Source organism: Athene cunicularia (genome assembly GCF_003259725.1).
Source record: "Athene cunicularia isolate RWA chromosome 7 unlocalized genomic scaffold, athCun1 chr7_part1, whole genome shotgun sequence".
Taxonomy (NCBI): Eukaryota; Metazoa; Chordata; class Aves; order Strigiformes; family Strigidae; genus Athene; species Athene cunicularia.
Window position 1 is genome coordinate 26,043,883 of NW_020799107.1, and position 17,088 is coordinate 26,060,970.

The 17,088-nt window shown below is 41.8% G+C and overlaps 1 protein-coding gene across 1 annotated transcript in view; it reads right to left on the reverse strand.

Moving 5' to 3' along the window:
- Nucleotides 1–609: 609 nt before the first annotated feature.
- Nucleotides 610–17,088, reverse strand: part of ADCY5 (adenylate cyclase 5) — a 222,757-nt gene continuing 206,278 nt past the window's right edge. The window contains exons 14-21 of the mRNA XM_026852915.1: nucleotides 16,012–16,176; nucleotides 13,616–13,791; nucleotides 9,649–9,675; nucleotides 8,678–8,810; nucleotides 6,039–6,302; nucleotides 5,508–5,712; nucleotides 4,581–4,705; nucleotides 610–3,179 (exon numbers count right to left, since the gene is read on the reverse strand). Coding sequence (XP_026708716.1) covers nucleotides 3,051–3,179; nucleotides 4,581–4,705; nucleotides 5,508–5,712; nucleotides 6,039–6,302; nucleotides 8,678–8,810; nucleotides 9,649–9,675; nucleotides 13,616–13,791; nucleotides 16,012–16,176 — 1,224 coding nt within the window. The 3' untranslated portion in view covers nucleotides 610–3,050. The remainder of the gene's footprint in view (nucleotides 3,180–4,580; nucleotides 4,706–5,507; nucleotides 5,713–6,038; nucleotides 6,303–8,677; nucleotides 8,811–9,648; nucleotides 9,676–13,615; nucleotides 13,792–16,011; nucleotides 16,177–17,088) is intronic.

Here is a 17,088-nt window from a genome sequence, read left to right on the forward strand (position 1 = left end):
ACAGATTGTAAGTAATTTGGTTCTTAGTTGCCTGTGTAATGCCTCCTCAACTAAAAAAGTCAATTGAAAGTTGCAGCTTTTTGTTTCTCAGTTATACTTCAGGCTTCTGTTAATTGGTATAGTTATGTGTAGCGTTTACTTTTACCTGTAAAGATTGAAAATGTTTCATTGCCCAGCCTGACTGCCTTCTTCCAGGTGTCTTTGAGAGGACATGTATCAAGGTACCTGGGGAATTCTTTGGCAAAGGTAATGTACTTTTAAAAATACACACTTTGTTTTTTTAAATAGGACAGAAAAAAAATAAATTTAAGCTCTTCAGTTATACCAATATATTTAACCACAGTGCCACAACGAGGCTTTGTCAGCTATCCTGAGACTAATATTTTAAGGCAAGCAGATACACAAGAAGGAGCCAGGGGATGTTGGCTGTGCAACGAAGCCCTTGAGGCTCTGTAACTGGGTATTGTGTCGTACCGGTGTGGTCTAAACGGCCATTGATCCATTGCTAGTCAGGAACTGGATGTTTCTGTCTGCAGCTTCAGTATCTCCTACACAAGTTATGCCTGATTGCTTCACTAGCTAGATGCAGCTAAAATAAAACAGAGACACTTTACCAGTGAAACAGTGTTTTAATATAGTTAAATTACTTAAATAGATTTCAATTTCCATGGGAAATCATAACTGTATCCATTTTTGCAAGATCCAGAGTAAAGAGTGTGTGAATACCCCTTGAAATGATCATGACACACTGTCAACAATCACAGCTAGAGATACTGGGGACTTGAAATTTCATTGACAACACAACTTCATAAGATGAATCAAAAGTTAAGACAACTGCAGACTTTCATAAAGCAGAAAGCAAACCTAAAACCGAGTGCGTGGCATGAAGGTAATGAAACTCTGTGAGGGGATAAAAGGGATGGAAGGTGGAGGGGCAAGGAAAGCATAACAGTGTGATGCAACTTAATTTTGCAAACCAAGAAAGATGTAAAGGAGCAAAAGTATAGTACAAGGGCAGACTTGGCAGTTTTACAGAAGTCAATATACTATACTTTTCAGAGATGTTTCCTAGTGGAAAGGAGGAGGAAAGGGGCGATGCCATTTAAGCTTGTGTGTTTAAATGGCTTAATGCTTGGGTTATGCTTAGCAATATAGCAAATTAATTAAGACAGGCCCATGGATTTTCACTTATTGTTGAGTAGGAAAAAATAAATCACCACCACCATAGTGCAATCACGAAGCTGTTAGTACTACAATAATTCTGCCCTGAGAACAGTGGAAAAGAACTTTATTAAATGTCAAAAGATTGGAGTCAATTTTAGTGCTAGCCAAATTCAATATCAAAATTCTCCCCTCATATAAAAAATATAGCTTTTTTTAAAATTCTTTTCTTTTTTTAATAAAATATCAAGGGATTTTTCTTTAATAGTTAAAAAAGGTACATAAATGATAACAGTGAACTATTCATAAACCCCCCACTAGTGATAAAGATGTCCAACACAATATCAATGGCACTGTATTTTAAGGTCAACCTCCTCATATACACATTTGCCATCATAATCTTTTTTGAAGATCACCTAATTCCTGAAAATTGAAAATCTGTGACTCAGTTTAATTAAGTGCCTACTACAGGAAAGTCAACTCGATGCTGCAGTACATAGTTCCTTGTAATGTCAAATGGCAGTTACAATATCAGACAACTCTCATATCAGCAGGATTCTATTAAGACCATCTATGAAAAATGATTTTTTTTAAAAGAAAAGTTCAAATGAGCTTTTTTTTTCTTCTTATAAGAGCTCGTGTTAGAGTTAGTTAGAAGATTTGCTTAGAGCTCTTTTTGACATGTTTGACTGATACCGTCTCAGTAGCTAAAACTCAAAGGTCCTGTTTCCATTTGTTAAGATGCCACCCTCCGCTTGAATGCTGCATGGAACAACTGTGTGACTACCGCCTTTTGTTTTTTCCTCTTCTTTGGGGTTGCAGATTTTTCTGGATTTTCATTTTAAAAATGCGTCTGATTCAGCCTGGAAACTCACCTGTTTGTTGTTGGTTGATTGTATAGTGATAATCTGAAAACTGCCAAGTCTGTGTTCAGAGTATTATGCACAAAAAAATTACACAAAAGTCTACATGTTATATACACCTCCCACCACACCTTGGTGTGGACAGCCTGCCTTCTAATTTATATATAATTTACAAAATATAGAATTTGGTATATCTGTTAGATCTCCATGTTTTCAATATTACAAAATAAAAAATACAAAAAAACCCACAACAAATTTCAGGGGAGTTCCCCCCACAAAATGTCTCTTGTTTACATCTAGTCTTTCCCATGTAAACTGATATATACCAAAGAAGAGCACAGGAGACTTTTTAATAAATATGGTTGTAGAGCCATCTTTATCTTGATCTTCCCCTTCGTCAGATGTGCCAGCCCCACTCAGAAGAGCAGTCCTTGAGCCATGTAGAAGAAGGGAGAAGAGGGGGCTGGGACCATAATGTCTTTCACACTAAAACATTACCGATGCCCTTCTAAAAGGCCTTTTTGCGTGCTGCAACAGTGGGTGTCAATTTTGAAAGCCCATTCAAAACAGCTAATAAAAGCACAGTGGTACACTTTAAATAGCTGGCAGTATGGGATGGAAACATTATGGGAGTGCAAATCCATTCCAAAATAATGCTTTGTAGTGAATCATACATTCCTTCAACCAAGTAATTGTTGTGTTGCGTCAATAAATACTTAAATAGCTTCTTATTTTATCCTGTGGTAGCAGCCTTTTTTAAAAATTCCAGATTCATGTCTTATCTGTGAACTCTGTAGTACACATCTTTGGTCGACTTAGCATTCAGCCAGGAACAACTCCAAGGTGGTTTCTTTCGCTTGCCTTTCGTGATGGGTGGCCAAAGAGTTTGCTGATACCAGCTCTAGAGTCACCGTGTGAAATTTCAACTGTGCTGCGTTTTCAGCTTCGCTGCCAAAAAGTGATTCTTCTCTGATTCACAATCTCGTGTAATGCAAATTCCATCACTGAGTGACACTGCAGTCAGTGCTAACTAATTGGAGGCCCTTCATTTAGAAAGTAGGTGGTCATTTCTCCTTTGCCTTTGACCTTTATGACCCCTCGATATTCCAGCTGATAGTTGTTGGCTGCTAAAACCTGGTACATGTCTGTGGTCACCTGCAGAATAAACAAAGAGTAAGCAGATGCTTGTCATGCCTTCCACACAGTCTTTTCATTTGCTTTCAGAGTAATCCATGGACAAAATTAAAGTAGGATCAACTATTTTGTTTCTGTCAGTTGACTTCTGCATATTGATCACTGGCACAAGTTGCAGAACAAACACCACCTTCAGCAAGTGAGAAACTACAGAAGTCACACAGGGTATACAACTGGGGGAAAACCGTATTTTTTCAAGGAGGTCACAGGATAAGAAGAAACAAATGAGTCACATTTTAAAAAATGCACCTGGCAGTTCAGTCTACTCAGAGGCATTCATTATATCACTGGAGTAGTACTAGGAAAACAAGTTAAAAATATTTTTAAAGTCCTCAAAAATTACTTAGAAATTACACAGAAGATGTACAATTTAGAAGGAGTCATTGAGGGGTTTGTTTTTGTGAAGGAGAAGCTATCAGGCAATGAGAAAGACTAAACAAATGGAACAATCTAGCCAGCATCCAAATTGTCTCTGCAGATACCATTCAAAAATAATCACATATTCTGCAGAATAACAGGAGTTTAAAGATCGGATTTCCCAAGATACTTATTTATTACAATTTATTTTCTCACCCTTTTTCAGGTGGCTTTAAATACTTCCATTTCTGGCTTCCTCTTGCTGTAACATTGCTGTGTTGATTTGCTTAACTAGGATTAAGATTGTTCACAGACCATCTTGTAGGAAAGTTTAAAGGGTGTTGGATAAATATTGATGCAGTTAATTGACAGCTTAATTGGAAAGAAACAGCATGGCTTCCCCTCTTGGGTTTTACATCGGTTCTTTCTCTATATCCTTACAGTACTTTCCCAAGGAATGACAGTCTGTTACTGTGGACATTGGCCCAGCGAAAGCAGGACAGTGGCACTGAATCACTAGAAAGGTCACTGTCTGAAGGCCAAGGAGATGTTTGATTACAAGACAGTTTCCATTAACCCCTTAAACCATCCTCTTCCTCTGGTTACATATCCTCATCCTGCTGATGTCTAGATCCTTGTTAGCCCCACAACACATTGTGAACAGAGAAGTGAATTACAGAAATATGTATCTGAATCAAGCCCTTGGAAAATAAAACAACCTACAGCTGCATGTAGCTGAAGAGCAAAGCTGGCAGCACGAGGACAGAAACTCAGCTCAACACTTCCACTCAACTAAACTGCAAGTTTTTGACCAAAGGTTGCAAAGTTGGTTAAGATTAAAAGGCAAAACTTGGTGGTACCACTAGCATTCCTCAGTTGGCTTTTCTTTCATTACTATGTAAATGTATGGCATAATTGAAACCAAAATTCCAATTCTAATTGAGTTTCAAAACCCGTAAGTGACGCACACAGCTGTCAGTGTAGGTTTTCCAGTGAATTCCTTACCTGAATCCTGTCAGGCACACCTGTGCTGTCCATTCGGCTGGCTACATTCACCGTGTTGCCCCATATGTCATACTGGGGTTTGCGTGCTCCTATCACGCCAGCTACGACAGGACCAATATTTAGGCCTGAAAGGAGAAATCCCCCCAACGCTCAGATTCAGCATGTGTGAAGCACTTGAAGCAAGTTATTTTTCAAGCAATAAAAAAAACATCCCGAGGTTCATTGGTTCTAGCTGTGCTTTATCCTGACATGTAAAGCTACGGCCAAACTGTGGGGAAAGACACTTTTTTAAAAAAGTTGGCTGCTTTGATCCATTATGCCTGTCTGACTGGCAGCATGGGCTGGATCTGCTCAATCCAGAGCTACTTTCCAGTACCAGATAACAGGATAAGGTTTATTTGCCATCTGGCTGCCAAGCAAACTGCTCACTTGGAAGTCGGCACACAGCTGCGGCAGTGCTGAGCGCCTGCGAGGCAGCAGCCCGGCCGCCTTCCAGAACAAATACCACACTTCATCCTTACATTTCTTCTTCTCCTTTTCTGTCTCTTTTTATTCCCTGACTTAGAAAGACAATTTAATGTCCAAGAATGGTAGAGCTGGGGACCGCAGGGGGTGTGGGCAGGGAGCACATCATAGGCAAAATGAGCCCAAGCTCAACCACCATGTGAGACCATGCTGTGGTAACAGCTTCTCTGTGCGAAGGTCGGTTGCCCAACTGCTCCTAATTCTCCAGGGAGCTTCAGTAATAATGCTGCTGCCCTAACAGAGCTGCTCTGCTGTTTCAGAGAGGCCAAAGTGGTCACCAGGCACAAGACAGTTAACATCACCATGCAGCTAAGGTAACATCTATGGTTTTTACTCTCCATAAGATCTCCAGCTCAGAATGACCACTACCTGTTCTTAATCCTGTAAACACAGTGACATTACCTATCTTCATCTGGAAGTTGTTGAATGAATGTTCATTAATGTATTTCATTTGGTCCATTAACCTCATGGCAAAATCAGCCAGAGCTTTGATATGTGTCTTCCCTTCCTTGTCATAAGTGGAATCGTTGAGGCCTGATGCAGCCATATATGTACTGCCAATGGTCTTGATCTTCTCCAGCTGCCGAAACTGGTCTTCACTTATTATCTGTTTCACAAGAGCAAAAGAAGTGAATAAACCTTAACACAGACATACATGCTGGTAATGGCCTCCCTTGGTGCAAGCACTACAAAGTACTGGACAGAGACTCCACTACTCGAAGTATAGGAAGAAAGGGGATTAGATATTCAGAAGAGTGACAAGGGAATAGAAGGGATTTTAACGTGGGGGGAAAAAAAAAAAAAAAGACTTCTAGAGTGAGGAGAAATGAACCATGGCACAAGGATTCAATAAGCCCCTTCAGGAGCTAAGCAAAGCCCAACCAAACTCATTGATTTGGTTCACTCTTTCCACCCAGGTTTTCTGTGACTTACTTCATCAAAATCTGCAATGATCTCGTTGAGCAGTCTCAGACACTCCACCCCTTCGTTGTTGGCCTCCAGCTCCACGTAAAACTCTGAGAAGTTGCTTATGGAGGCGAACATGACAGCCACACACTCACAGGACTGGTAGTACAGTTCATCATTTCGCCGCTCCTGAGCCAAGAAATGGGCTGCCACGTCCTTCGGCAAAATGTTGTGGAGGAGGCGTCTGTTATAGGCCTGCAGCTCTTCCATTTCTTCTTTCTCTTCAGTGGCCTAGTTTAGGAGGGAGAAACAGTGATGTGCTTACTCTCTTGGTAACTGCTCTGAGAAGGGGAAAAAAAAAAAGCTGAATATAAACTTGCCAGGGAGGACAGAAACGGAAGAAAGGGGGAAACTGCAAAGGAGGGCAGAACCAGAGAGATGAAGAAACTTGTGCTTTGCAGTCAAAGATGGTCTGTCTCTTTGTGTGCACACATGTATGTAAAAGCAGGCACAGAATAACACCAAAATCCAGTGTTATTATATTTCTGGGCTCTGAACTGGGTAACCTAGACAAGGTCTGTTTCTTTTGGGGACCTCCACCACCATCCACAAAAACACACATTTGGCTTTCCCAGTCAAGCCCAGCAGGTTTCAGGAGGACAAAGACATCTCATGATTGCTAAAGTCTGACTGCATGAGTGGCAGTGAATTATAATCCTCTCCCTGCACCCCTCAAATGCTCATGTAGCTGAATAAAATGCTGCTCCTTTTCCACAAGGTTTGCTGAGGTGCAACGATGGTTGTGAAGTAGTTACCATGGAGTCCATGAGACAGGCCAGTCCGACACTCTGGAGAGGACTTTCCACTACCCTGTAAAGCCCACGTACCCTGTGGTAGTGGGGGTACATCCGGGCAAAGGGAAACATGAGTAGGAGGGGTTGTCTTGTTTCTGTGCTAATGGGTGTGGATTTGGGTTTAAGATGGAATCAGAGCTTCAGGAAGGACATACCTATGATGTGCCTCAGACACCTAGAGTGTACCTAGGCCTAGGTGACTAGAAAAAAACAAGCATTTAGAGTTCACTAGATTAATCAGAGTTCAGAACCAGATTTGATTTCTCTTTGCAGACTTGCACAGTACTAGCATTACCACAAGTCATTGCTTCTGGTTTGTAGGGAAAGGTGGAGAGGTGTGCGTACTGATCACCTCTCTCTCCCCCATTACCTGTTAGCAGCAGTATTTACTCCCCTTGTTTTACTTTCTGACATTTTGAATATTTCTGAGCAAAGGAAAAAACAGAGTTGGGCAAGGACTGGGGAAGGCACAGCTGAGATGGGTTGCACAGAGTGGTTCAGCTTACAGGAGCCCTGAAGAGCTGTCCCATGTACAGCACCCTCTGCTTCAGCAGAGGCACCAAGCAGAACATCCAGCCTTTTGAAATGGGTCTTTTTCAAATCTTTTTTTCCAATTACTTTTGTCATTGCTGGAGAGCTGGAGCCAAAAAAAAGAAAGACTCTCCTGGCACATTTGGGCCTTGGTGTGGATGAACACAGTTCAGCCATCCTCTCCAGCCCTCATTTAGTGAGGGGAGAAGGGAAACCTTCCCAACATCCCTTAAGTACCTGTTGGTAAAGGCACAAGCAATACTTGCAAAGCACTTACGACTTTGCTTATGGATGCTGGTTTCTGAAATATTTCCATTTGAAACTGGAAATGAAGATAAACAAGGAAGGACACTTTAGAAGTTGATACATCTGGACAGAACAAGGAAAACACTTGGCTCTGCCTGGGGAAACAGATGCTTCAGCCAGCTGAGCCCAGACCTGGAACAGGCAAGTCGGCTCATCTCTTCCATTGTTTTACAACTTATAAATGAAGATAACAATGTTTATCTGCTTCCCAAGGAGCTGTAATTAACTGGTGTTTCCTCAGTGCCTCCTACTCAAACCACTAAGACCTATTATTAGAATGATGTCCTGCCGTCCAGAAGGTAGGAAATGCATATAAAACCTGCGGTCTTGCGGTCGCTCAGCTGTAAGACCTGTCCTGCTTGCTTGAGAATCACATATGATGCCACAGTATCACTCATGGGCACAAGTAGTGAAAATATTAACAGTGAACCCAGGGACAGAAGCACAGTGTGGCATTATCTGCAGTGTGTTGGTTATCCAGTACTGCTGCCTAGGGGCTAATAAAGGATGGATATTAAGCCAGTTCCCACTGCTTAACAAGAAAGTGAATGAAAATGCAAATGTGAATCTTTCACACCCCTGAACACAGCAAGCTGAACTCTGGGAAGCAATTCAGCAGTGACTATGAGCTTCTTATATTTACAAATCATGTGATAATACAGGTTCCTGTCACAGTGACAGGCTCAGTTGCACAAATTAATTAAGCTTGATCTTCAGATGTATAACCCTTTACTGTGGGGAAAAGGAAACAAGGGGTTAAAGTAAATAACCAGGATGAGAAGCACTGAGTATGCAAAGTACCAAGGAAGAGCGGAACACTACTAGTATGCCCAGTTATATGCCAGATACAGATTAAATTCACAGGCACTTTATAACACTCCTCAAGTCAAGAGTCAATAGCTCAGTAGTTTTATATTAACACCACGTGTTCATTAACACCACGTGTATTCCCCCACACAGCAAACACCCACTAACCTGGAGTTTCCAGAGGAAATCAAGCCTTGCAGTGGATTCCACTTGCTGGGCATGCAAGTACAGTGCCAGGACGAAGACAGTAATGATGACAGGAGTCACAATCTTCAGCGCGACTCGTGTCATCACTGGAGAGCTGCAGCCAATGAAAGAACAGAATCTCCCATTTAGTCTCATCATGGAGGAACACAGCTTAGCCACACTCTGCTGTTCCCACTTTAAAGCTAACCAAGAAAAGGCTTTTTTTCTTTCCCCTCAAAACACGTGTTGGTAAAGGGACAAACAATACCTGCAAAAAGCTGAGGACTTTGGCTCATAGATGCTGGTTTCTAAAGCAGGACTTTGAAACTGGAAATTTAATCCAACTTCTTAAAAAGGTTTAACATCAATATAAATGACATTTTTTAGAGCATGGCCATACATGCCCAGCCACCACTTGTCAAAACCAAAATGCTGGCAGCTTTTCAGACTGTATTCACTGTGTCTCCTGCACTGGCTTCCCTACCCTCCTAAGGCTGCAACTATTCTACACTTTCTGCTTCTCTCATTAGTCAGTTCATAATGGCCTTTGCTTTGTAAGTATTCTATAAGCTGTAAAGAGCACTATGACACATTCCCATCCCTTCTGACAAGAAGCAAATAACACCTGTTAAATCCAAATTACAGAGTTATACAGTATGAATATATATTTTGATAAAACCTTTGACTTGTAATTACAAGTAAGTTCTATGAGATGCTCTATAAAGCAAGTTGACATAAGTCCCACAGGAAAGAGGATGCTCTGGGTTTGGCTATAAATACAAAAGGGCAATAATCAGTCCACTTAGGGCATTTGCATGTGTTGCACCAGCTCACAGCAATGCATAGTCAAACACCAGACACCGCTGGCGAGTCAACATGCTGATACTGCAGCTTGTGAACAGAAAGCCTAACAACAAAAACCCATAAAAATATTTCATGCCAAAGTGACTCACCATGATAACGTTGCATTTGTAGACACGCTGAAAAAAAACCATAAACACAAGGTTAGTAGGGTGTTGGCTCCCTCCAGCACTCGTCCTTCTGCACATCATGCAACAGCGCCTCTGCAATGTGGCACCTCTAACGCTGTGTGGGGCTATAGCCCTTTTAAAGCAGAAAATACAAAAAGATGGGGGGGAGGGGGAGAAAAGGTCGTCTGAGCTACCCTCAGAAATCCAGAGTGATGGTGCAACGTGGTTAATGTGGTTAAAATATCTAAGAAGCATTAAGAGTCAGAGAATCATTTGGGATTTTAATGTCAGTGTGGGATGCTTAGCAAATGCTTGTGCATCCGTCACTACTTCATTAGGTCAGGCTGGAAAATTTGCTCTAAAGAAGGAAGCTTTGGGCTAATATCTTGTGAGGAACAGCTCCTCTCTTCCCTATTTATTGTAGCATGAAGATGAATTTAATTCCTTTAACTCTAGCACTACTCCCTTCTGCAAGTTGGTCGTTTCCAGTGTTGTGCCTAGCTGTGGGTACCACACACGAGTGCACTAAAGAAAACCCTTCTGCAGATTGCTATTACTATTTGCAAAACTGCAAAGAACTCATATGAAGCAGAGAAGATGGAGGGTGTGCTTTTCTTACTGTGAAAGGGTGGAAAGGAGCTTTCTGGTAGGTAGTAGCTGTCTGAGTTCCTTGCTGATTGACTGCTTAATACTGCTGGGTTTCTTCTCAAGTGTGGGTGGAGTATTAGGTGGCTGAGAACCATGTAAACAATGTTTAAATGGCAAGAAAGAGATCAGTGGTAAAATTACTGTAGTGTCATTGATGCAATTACAGATTTGCAGGCTACTAACATGATACATCTTTAGCCTGAGAATCTCACAGCTGTCTCAAGACCTTCAGGACACAGTTCTCTGGGGCTGAGAGGAACCTCTCGCTACAGAATCAGAGATACAAATCATCAAAATTGAAATAGCCGAGGGAACCTAACTGGGCATAAAATTAAAAAATAAAAGCATAGTGACTCTCTAACCTTGTTTGTTATGTGATTTTTTTTCTGCAGCTCTGAGCATGGAATTTCTTCTGACATGGATTTTGCAACCCACCATTGTCTTGCATACAATCTATTGCACGGCCTCTTGGCCAGCTCCAGCACTGAATATGTGTGCTTGGACATGGACCCAGTTTGGGAACCCTGGGGATGGTGACTCCCACATTAAAGGTTGGATCTAGTTGGGAGTTGGAGACACTTCCACATGCAGCATGATTCCCCTGCTCTTCTAAATCACTACCTGGCCAAGGGTGATTGACTGTCCCCCACTGTCACTCTGTCTTATGATGGGAGCATGGCAGAGCTGACCCTCTGTACTGGGGCTGCAGCTCACTGGGGATGTTATGCTTGCTCTTAAATCTTCAGCAGAGACCATGAAATGCAGCAAACCCAGTATTTACTAACGCTTTGGATAAGCCAAAATGCCCAATGCAAGCAATAACCGTTTTACATTGGTTGGTGGCTCCCCCACTGGACAGACATTTCCCGTAGTGGATGGCTCTTTAATTAGTGGAAGGTAACAAAGAGAGAAGCTTGCTAAATACACTCCCACTCAAGGTAAGTGCACATTTTTAGCAGGAGAGGTGGTTGATTTTGGGGACAGATCCCATAGGACAGAAGCATCTCCCTTCCCACAGTCATGACACCAAGGACAGAGCCCTCTAAAACCACAACCCGCAGATCAAACAGAAGTGATGGGCCTGATGAACAAATCATGGGCAAAAGCACTTTGGGCTTCCCTGTGCAGGAGCTCAACTTAGAAGATCACATTGGCCTATCACATCTGCAACACCAATGCATTAGTTTCATCTTCTGCAGAGGAAAAAGGTAATATGATGGTAGCTCTGTGCATCCAGTTATACTTCATGTGTCACCATGCTGGTGTGTCGCTGCAGTCAAGTCTAGCAACTCCCAACGTGCTATAATCAGCCCTTCAGTTGCTCGCATGCTGGGTTGGTTTGTACACAGAAGTGTGAAGTGACATCTGCATCACTTCTAATTAGTCAGAGTACCATAATGGATGCAGAGCAGACAGTAATTATGTAGCTACAACGGGCACCCAATTAAAGTAGGATGAGGTCACATTGCCTTTTTTTTTTTTTTTAAATATCAGCTGGACAATAAGGTACATCTCTGAACTATGTGCTACATGCTGAGCTCCCATTTCCCACAACACGCAAATGGACTGTCAGACATTGAGACAATAAAGAGATCCTCATGCAGCATTCTGGACCAAACAAATATCATTTAGTGAGAGATAATATAGCATCACAGAAAGCTATTTCTGGGAAAACATGCTAACCTTCTCCACTTTATTACTGACATTTTGATTGTGAAGTGACGTAAATTATACTTCTAAGTGCTGTAATTTCGCTTAGTGCTTGACTTACAAGAATAAAATTATATTTAGGATATAAAATGCTTTTATTTCTCTAATTGTGTTTGAAAATGCTAAATAGCTTCTGCTGTTGGAATACATAACATCTGCAAAAAAAGGAAGGAGACCTCATTATCCCCATACCTCCACAGAAAGATCCATGAGGTTTCCTACATAATTTCATTTACTTGAGTTAACAAAATAATTTAAGGGATTACTGCCAATGACAGTAAAAGCCATACCTCCATTAATTATTACTGAGTACACAGGAATGCTAAAATCATGCAATATTTATGTGAAGGACAGAAGTAACCAGCTGCATATGGCCTGAAGGGGTTAAAATGACCATCAGGAAATCTGAGCAACTACAGAACTATTTCATAACATACAAAATAGCACTGGGAAGGACCATGGGAATCTTCTCAACCACCCTCCTATCCAAGACAGAAGCAACCACAGATACGATCTTTGACAAATGTTTCACCTAAATTGGTGCTTTCTAGATTTCTAATTCGTCTTTGCTGCTCCTGACTTTCCATTATCGTGAACTGCCTTCTTGTCCAAAACTGGAAAACATATTCCAGGTTAGGCTTTCTTACCCCTGAGTAGAGCAATGGTCTACTTCTCATGTCTTACAGGCAACTCTCCTTATTATACATCCTAGCACTGTGTTCACCTTTAGACAACACTGTGATTTTACTGACTCACATTCAAGTACAATTGTTGCCTATAAGGGGAAATCATCAAAACAAGTAGTTAACATAGTAACACAACTCCCAGTGAGAAATGAAACCTGTGGAGTAGGGCGGGTTTGCGGATGAGCCAGATTTCCCTCCCTAGCATGATCTTCAACCATGTCAGTGGAAGGAGGTTGCCACCATGGTTAATGTGTGACCTGGTGATGCCAAACTACCTTTTGTAAGCAAAAGGGCAACGCTGTCTACTCCCACTTAGCCCAGGCCCTTCTGCTGGGAGTTGTGCTGAGACCAGTTTGCAATACTGGCTTTTCAAATGCGGACGTGTGTCCAACAGCAACGGTCAGGAGATCACAAGCCAAACATCAACCACCACCATTCCACCACTCCAACTGGGGTTTGATATACCAGATGTCTGAACATCTCAGTGGTTCATTAACACATCCCTGAACCAGCTGGAGTTTGTTGGAGCATTTTTTTTTCTTTTTTGAGAAAAGACATTTCTATATTGGGAGTGTAATACCAGACAAAGTGAGAATGGATAACCACAGCTCCCCATTTCTGGAAGAACAAATACAGATCCACTCTGAATCCAGTTATATTTCATTATTAATGGATAGTTCATTTGTCAAGTTACACATTAAGAAGATCTTAAAGGTAACTGTGTTCTCTTTAGAGGTGGAGAGCAGCATTGACAAAGCCTTTAGCTTACAGCCGTGCTTCCTCTGGTATCACACACTTCCCTTGCTTGCACCACAGCCTCAGTGCTCCCGTTCACCTATAATGCCAAACTGAAATCATTGGGTGAAAGAAATTAGCTGAAGATTTCAGAAGTGAAAGGCACTTACTAGGTGTTAGCTGTAACCAGGAGATCTGCATTGTCAAAAAGGTTGACCCCTGGCACTTCCACAATGAGAACATATATGAATTCAATGATTAACATAAGGATCAGTTTTCCAATACAGCTGATCTGAAGGAACACAGAGCAGGCCAGGAGACTCAATAAGACACTGTAGGTAAAGTACTGTATAAAGACAAAAAGGAGAAAAAAAACAGGAGAGAGATGAATGTTAGCTGGATAAATCAAAACTGAAAACAAAGGAAACTAAACAGAGGGACAGAAAGGGATTGGGAATTATGTAGTTAAGCTGACCCAACATGTAAACCTGGGACTGCCTGTGGGATTCTCCCACATTACAGTGTGAGATTTAAGTGTTAAAACTGAACCAACAGAGAGGAAAACTTGCATTCTTCATCGGGCATTATCTGCTTTACACTCAAGAAGCATGGGGCTCATAGCTGTATAACCAAGGTTGTGATGTAGGTTTGCCTTGGACACGGTTACTGAATTAGCATTAAGTATCAACCACTTATGCTGGAATGCTGTGTACATAGGGGCAAGGGTATCAGCAATTCACACCCCCAGGACAGATACCCACTTGAGGGCAGTTGGAAAAGTATTGCCCCTTGCTGATGGGACACACTGAACCCATCAGCAAGACACAGGCTGGACAAACTTCTACCAGTGCCCAACACCACGATCACTTTTTCTGCCAGCAGTTGCAGATGTGTGTGCATGTGTGGTAGTGGGGCCCTCTGCCATGCCTGGGTGGTAGGGCAGCAACTTCTGCCAAGCTGAAAGCTGAATGTTTAGTATGCCAATGCTTTCAAATGTGATTGCAGACTGCAGGTGCCATTTATGACTTCTGGGAAAGATAGCATGGATGTAAAACAGTGAAGCATGTTATCCAGTTCATCACCTTCCTGCTATCAAATCTGTGAAGATTTCAGCTTCCAATACGTCTGGACAGGCCTATTTCTGGCAAAAAAAATGCATCATATGCCTGAAGCAATTAATCCTTTCAGTTAAAAGCAAGCCCTAGTTGAAGCAGAAATATGCTTATGTTCTGAGCTCATTTATTAATAGTTCATTGCTGATACATTAAATTAGAGAATATAACTTGTACAGCTTATAACTTCACTCCTCAGTTTCTAGAAAATGGGTGGATGTTCCTTGTAGCTGAGGGGTAGGATCCCACTATCTCTTGAAAATACACTGGGAGCTACAGACAACACCTGTACCAGATCCAACATCTGCCCTGCAGAGCGCAGAGGAGGGAATCCTCGCTTCTTAGTCCACTGCCCGGCATGATCTGGCTCAAGGCTGCCATAGCATCCTCAACATGCAAAATGGTTCCTCCTCATTGCTTAAAATCTCTCTCTGTCCTGAACCAGCACTCCTGACAACCTCATGATAGGCACAGACCATTTCTAGTTCTCTAATCTGTGGACATACTTAAGAGCCTTTGCAGGGTTGAAAGTCACAGCAATGGTGGTCTTGGAAATGTCACTGAATCAGATACAGACCATATTCCAGTTAGGTTAACTGCAAATAGATTCAGTGGGATGCCAGGGCTTTCAGTAGCACCTTGGACATCTGGATGATAACAGATCAGTTATAAATCTGTCAGGTTCCCATAAACCCCGATGACCTTGACATAAATTCTGTCCCCATCCTAGACAGATTTTTGTCCTTTTCAGTTTCCAGTACACAATACATGTAATGGCCATGACCTAAAAACTCAGAGAAAGGTCTTGAATAGCTATGCATAAAGATTATTTTTTGGCAAAGTATTCTACCAACGTGTAAAATACATTTGTGGGTTTGTTGGTTTTTTGTTTTTTTTTTTTTTCCATTAGAAGCTTTTTTTTTTTTTTTTTAAGCAAGTTGCTCTGAAGAGGTAGGAGTTGCATTTGCAGACTGAAGCAGACCACTGTCAGGGCTGCTAACCTGCCTGAGGCTAGAACCTACTATACCTAGTGAAAGAAAATATAAGAAGTTTTTAATCAAGACATAAAACAAAGGAGGGAAGGGTTGAATCTATGACTAGATACTGACTTTTCAATAACACTGAGCACCCACAAGCTCCTTTGAAATGACTTGATGACTTGCAGCTTTGCATGCCATTAAGGACTTCATGGAGAAAGGCCATTTCCCCTGCTACAGGCAGGATCCAACAATTATAAAAGCCTACTGATTATTCAGCCCTAAAGGAGCTTAAACATTAATGTGGACTCATAATAATAACTTCAGACACTTCAGTTTGTTTATAGTAGCCCATGTCAGTCCTATAACATCAGTCAGGAACAACCTTGCTTTTCTCTGAATCACTGAGATTTACCACACAGCTTTATAAGCCATTTCTCAGATCAAGCTCTGCAACTCATTTTTCTCAAGCAATACCTCTGGAAAGTTGCAGTTGGGCAAAGGACTGTCACAGAATCCCTGCAAGGTGCCCAGGCTGTAGTTGGAAGTCAAGTTGCTGATAAGGCATATGTCCACCCGGTCAGGAGTGATGTTGTATTCTGCAGCCATGCAGTTGGCAAGATCCACAGTGCTGCACATGAACTGAAGAAAAGATGGTATTAAACTCAATGGCATAGACAAGAAGAAGAAAATAAAATAGTTTTCATCAATTAAAAAGCCTCTTGGAAATGGCTGTAGCAACGTGCAAAATATGCAAAATTAAATCCCTGGCTTATGTTTCCCTGTATGTTCAATGACTATGTTTTTTCTCCCCCAACATATTAATAAAATCCAGGCTGTGCACTCTAGAAAGCTAGTTTTGTGCTCAACCTCACGTACAACTTTATGTCTGAAGGTTCACAGGCAGAGGGGCTGTAGATATTACACGTACAAACATATCCCGCTGTCTGTGATAAGGCCCTGGTGTCACTCTGTTTTTGCTGATGGGAATTTGTGAGCTGATAACTTTCCCCTGACATCTCTAAAGCTTCTGCTGCAGGTTGTTCTACCCGGAAGACTTTAGCAGCAAGGCTTTAAGGCTGATATGTTATATGTTATGCTGAGGAAGCAGCAGAGGCCCATTCTGATCTCTTTCACATGTTGCTCCATTTATCCATTTTGCTAATTTTTATATTAAGCAGTTCATGAAATCACAGAATCACACATTATACAGAAAAACAAAGCTCTGATTTCTGCGTGGTGATCTGCAACCCACACCAGCTCTTTGCAGGTGACTATGGGGGAAGGCAGTGGGGTGTCAATGTCACTGAGCTAGTACCTCCCATGCACGTACCTCAACAGAGCATAAAATTGTCCCTAAGCCTCCACTATGTGTATAGGGAAGCCAAGGCAAGAGCAAGTGGTGGTCTGATTTTTAGGTTTCTAAGCCTCTCTGTGCTGGTTAAAGTCAGCACAGCCCCAGCTGAGGCCAAACCAGAGAGAAGCAGAGGGCCATGTGAAGTCTTTGTACTAACTCCAAGCTCAGGGCTTTAACCTCAGGCACATCTCTCCTTC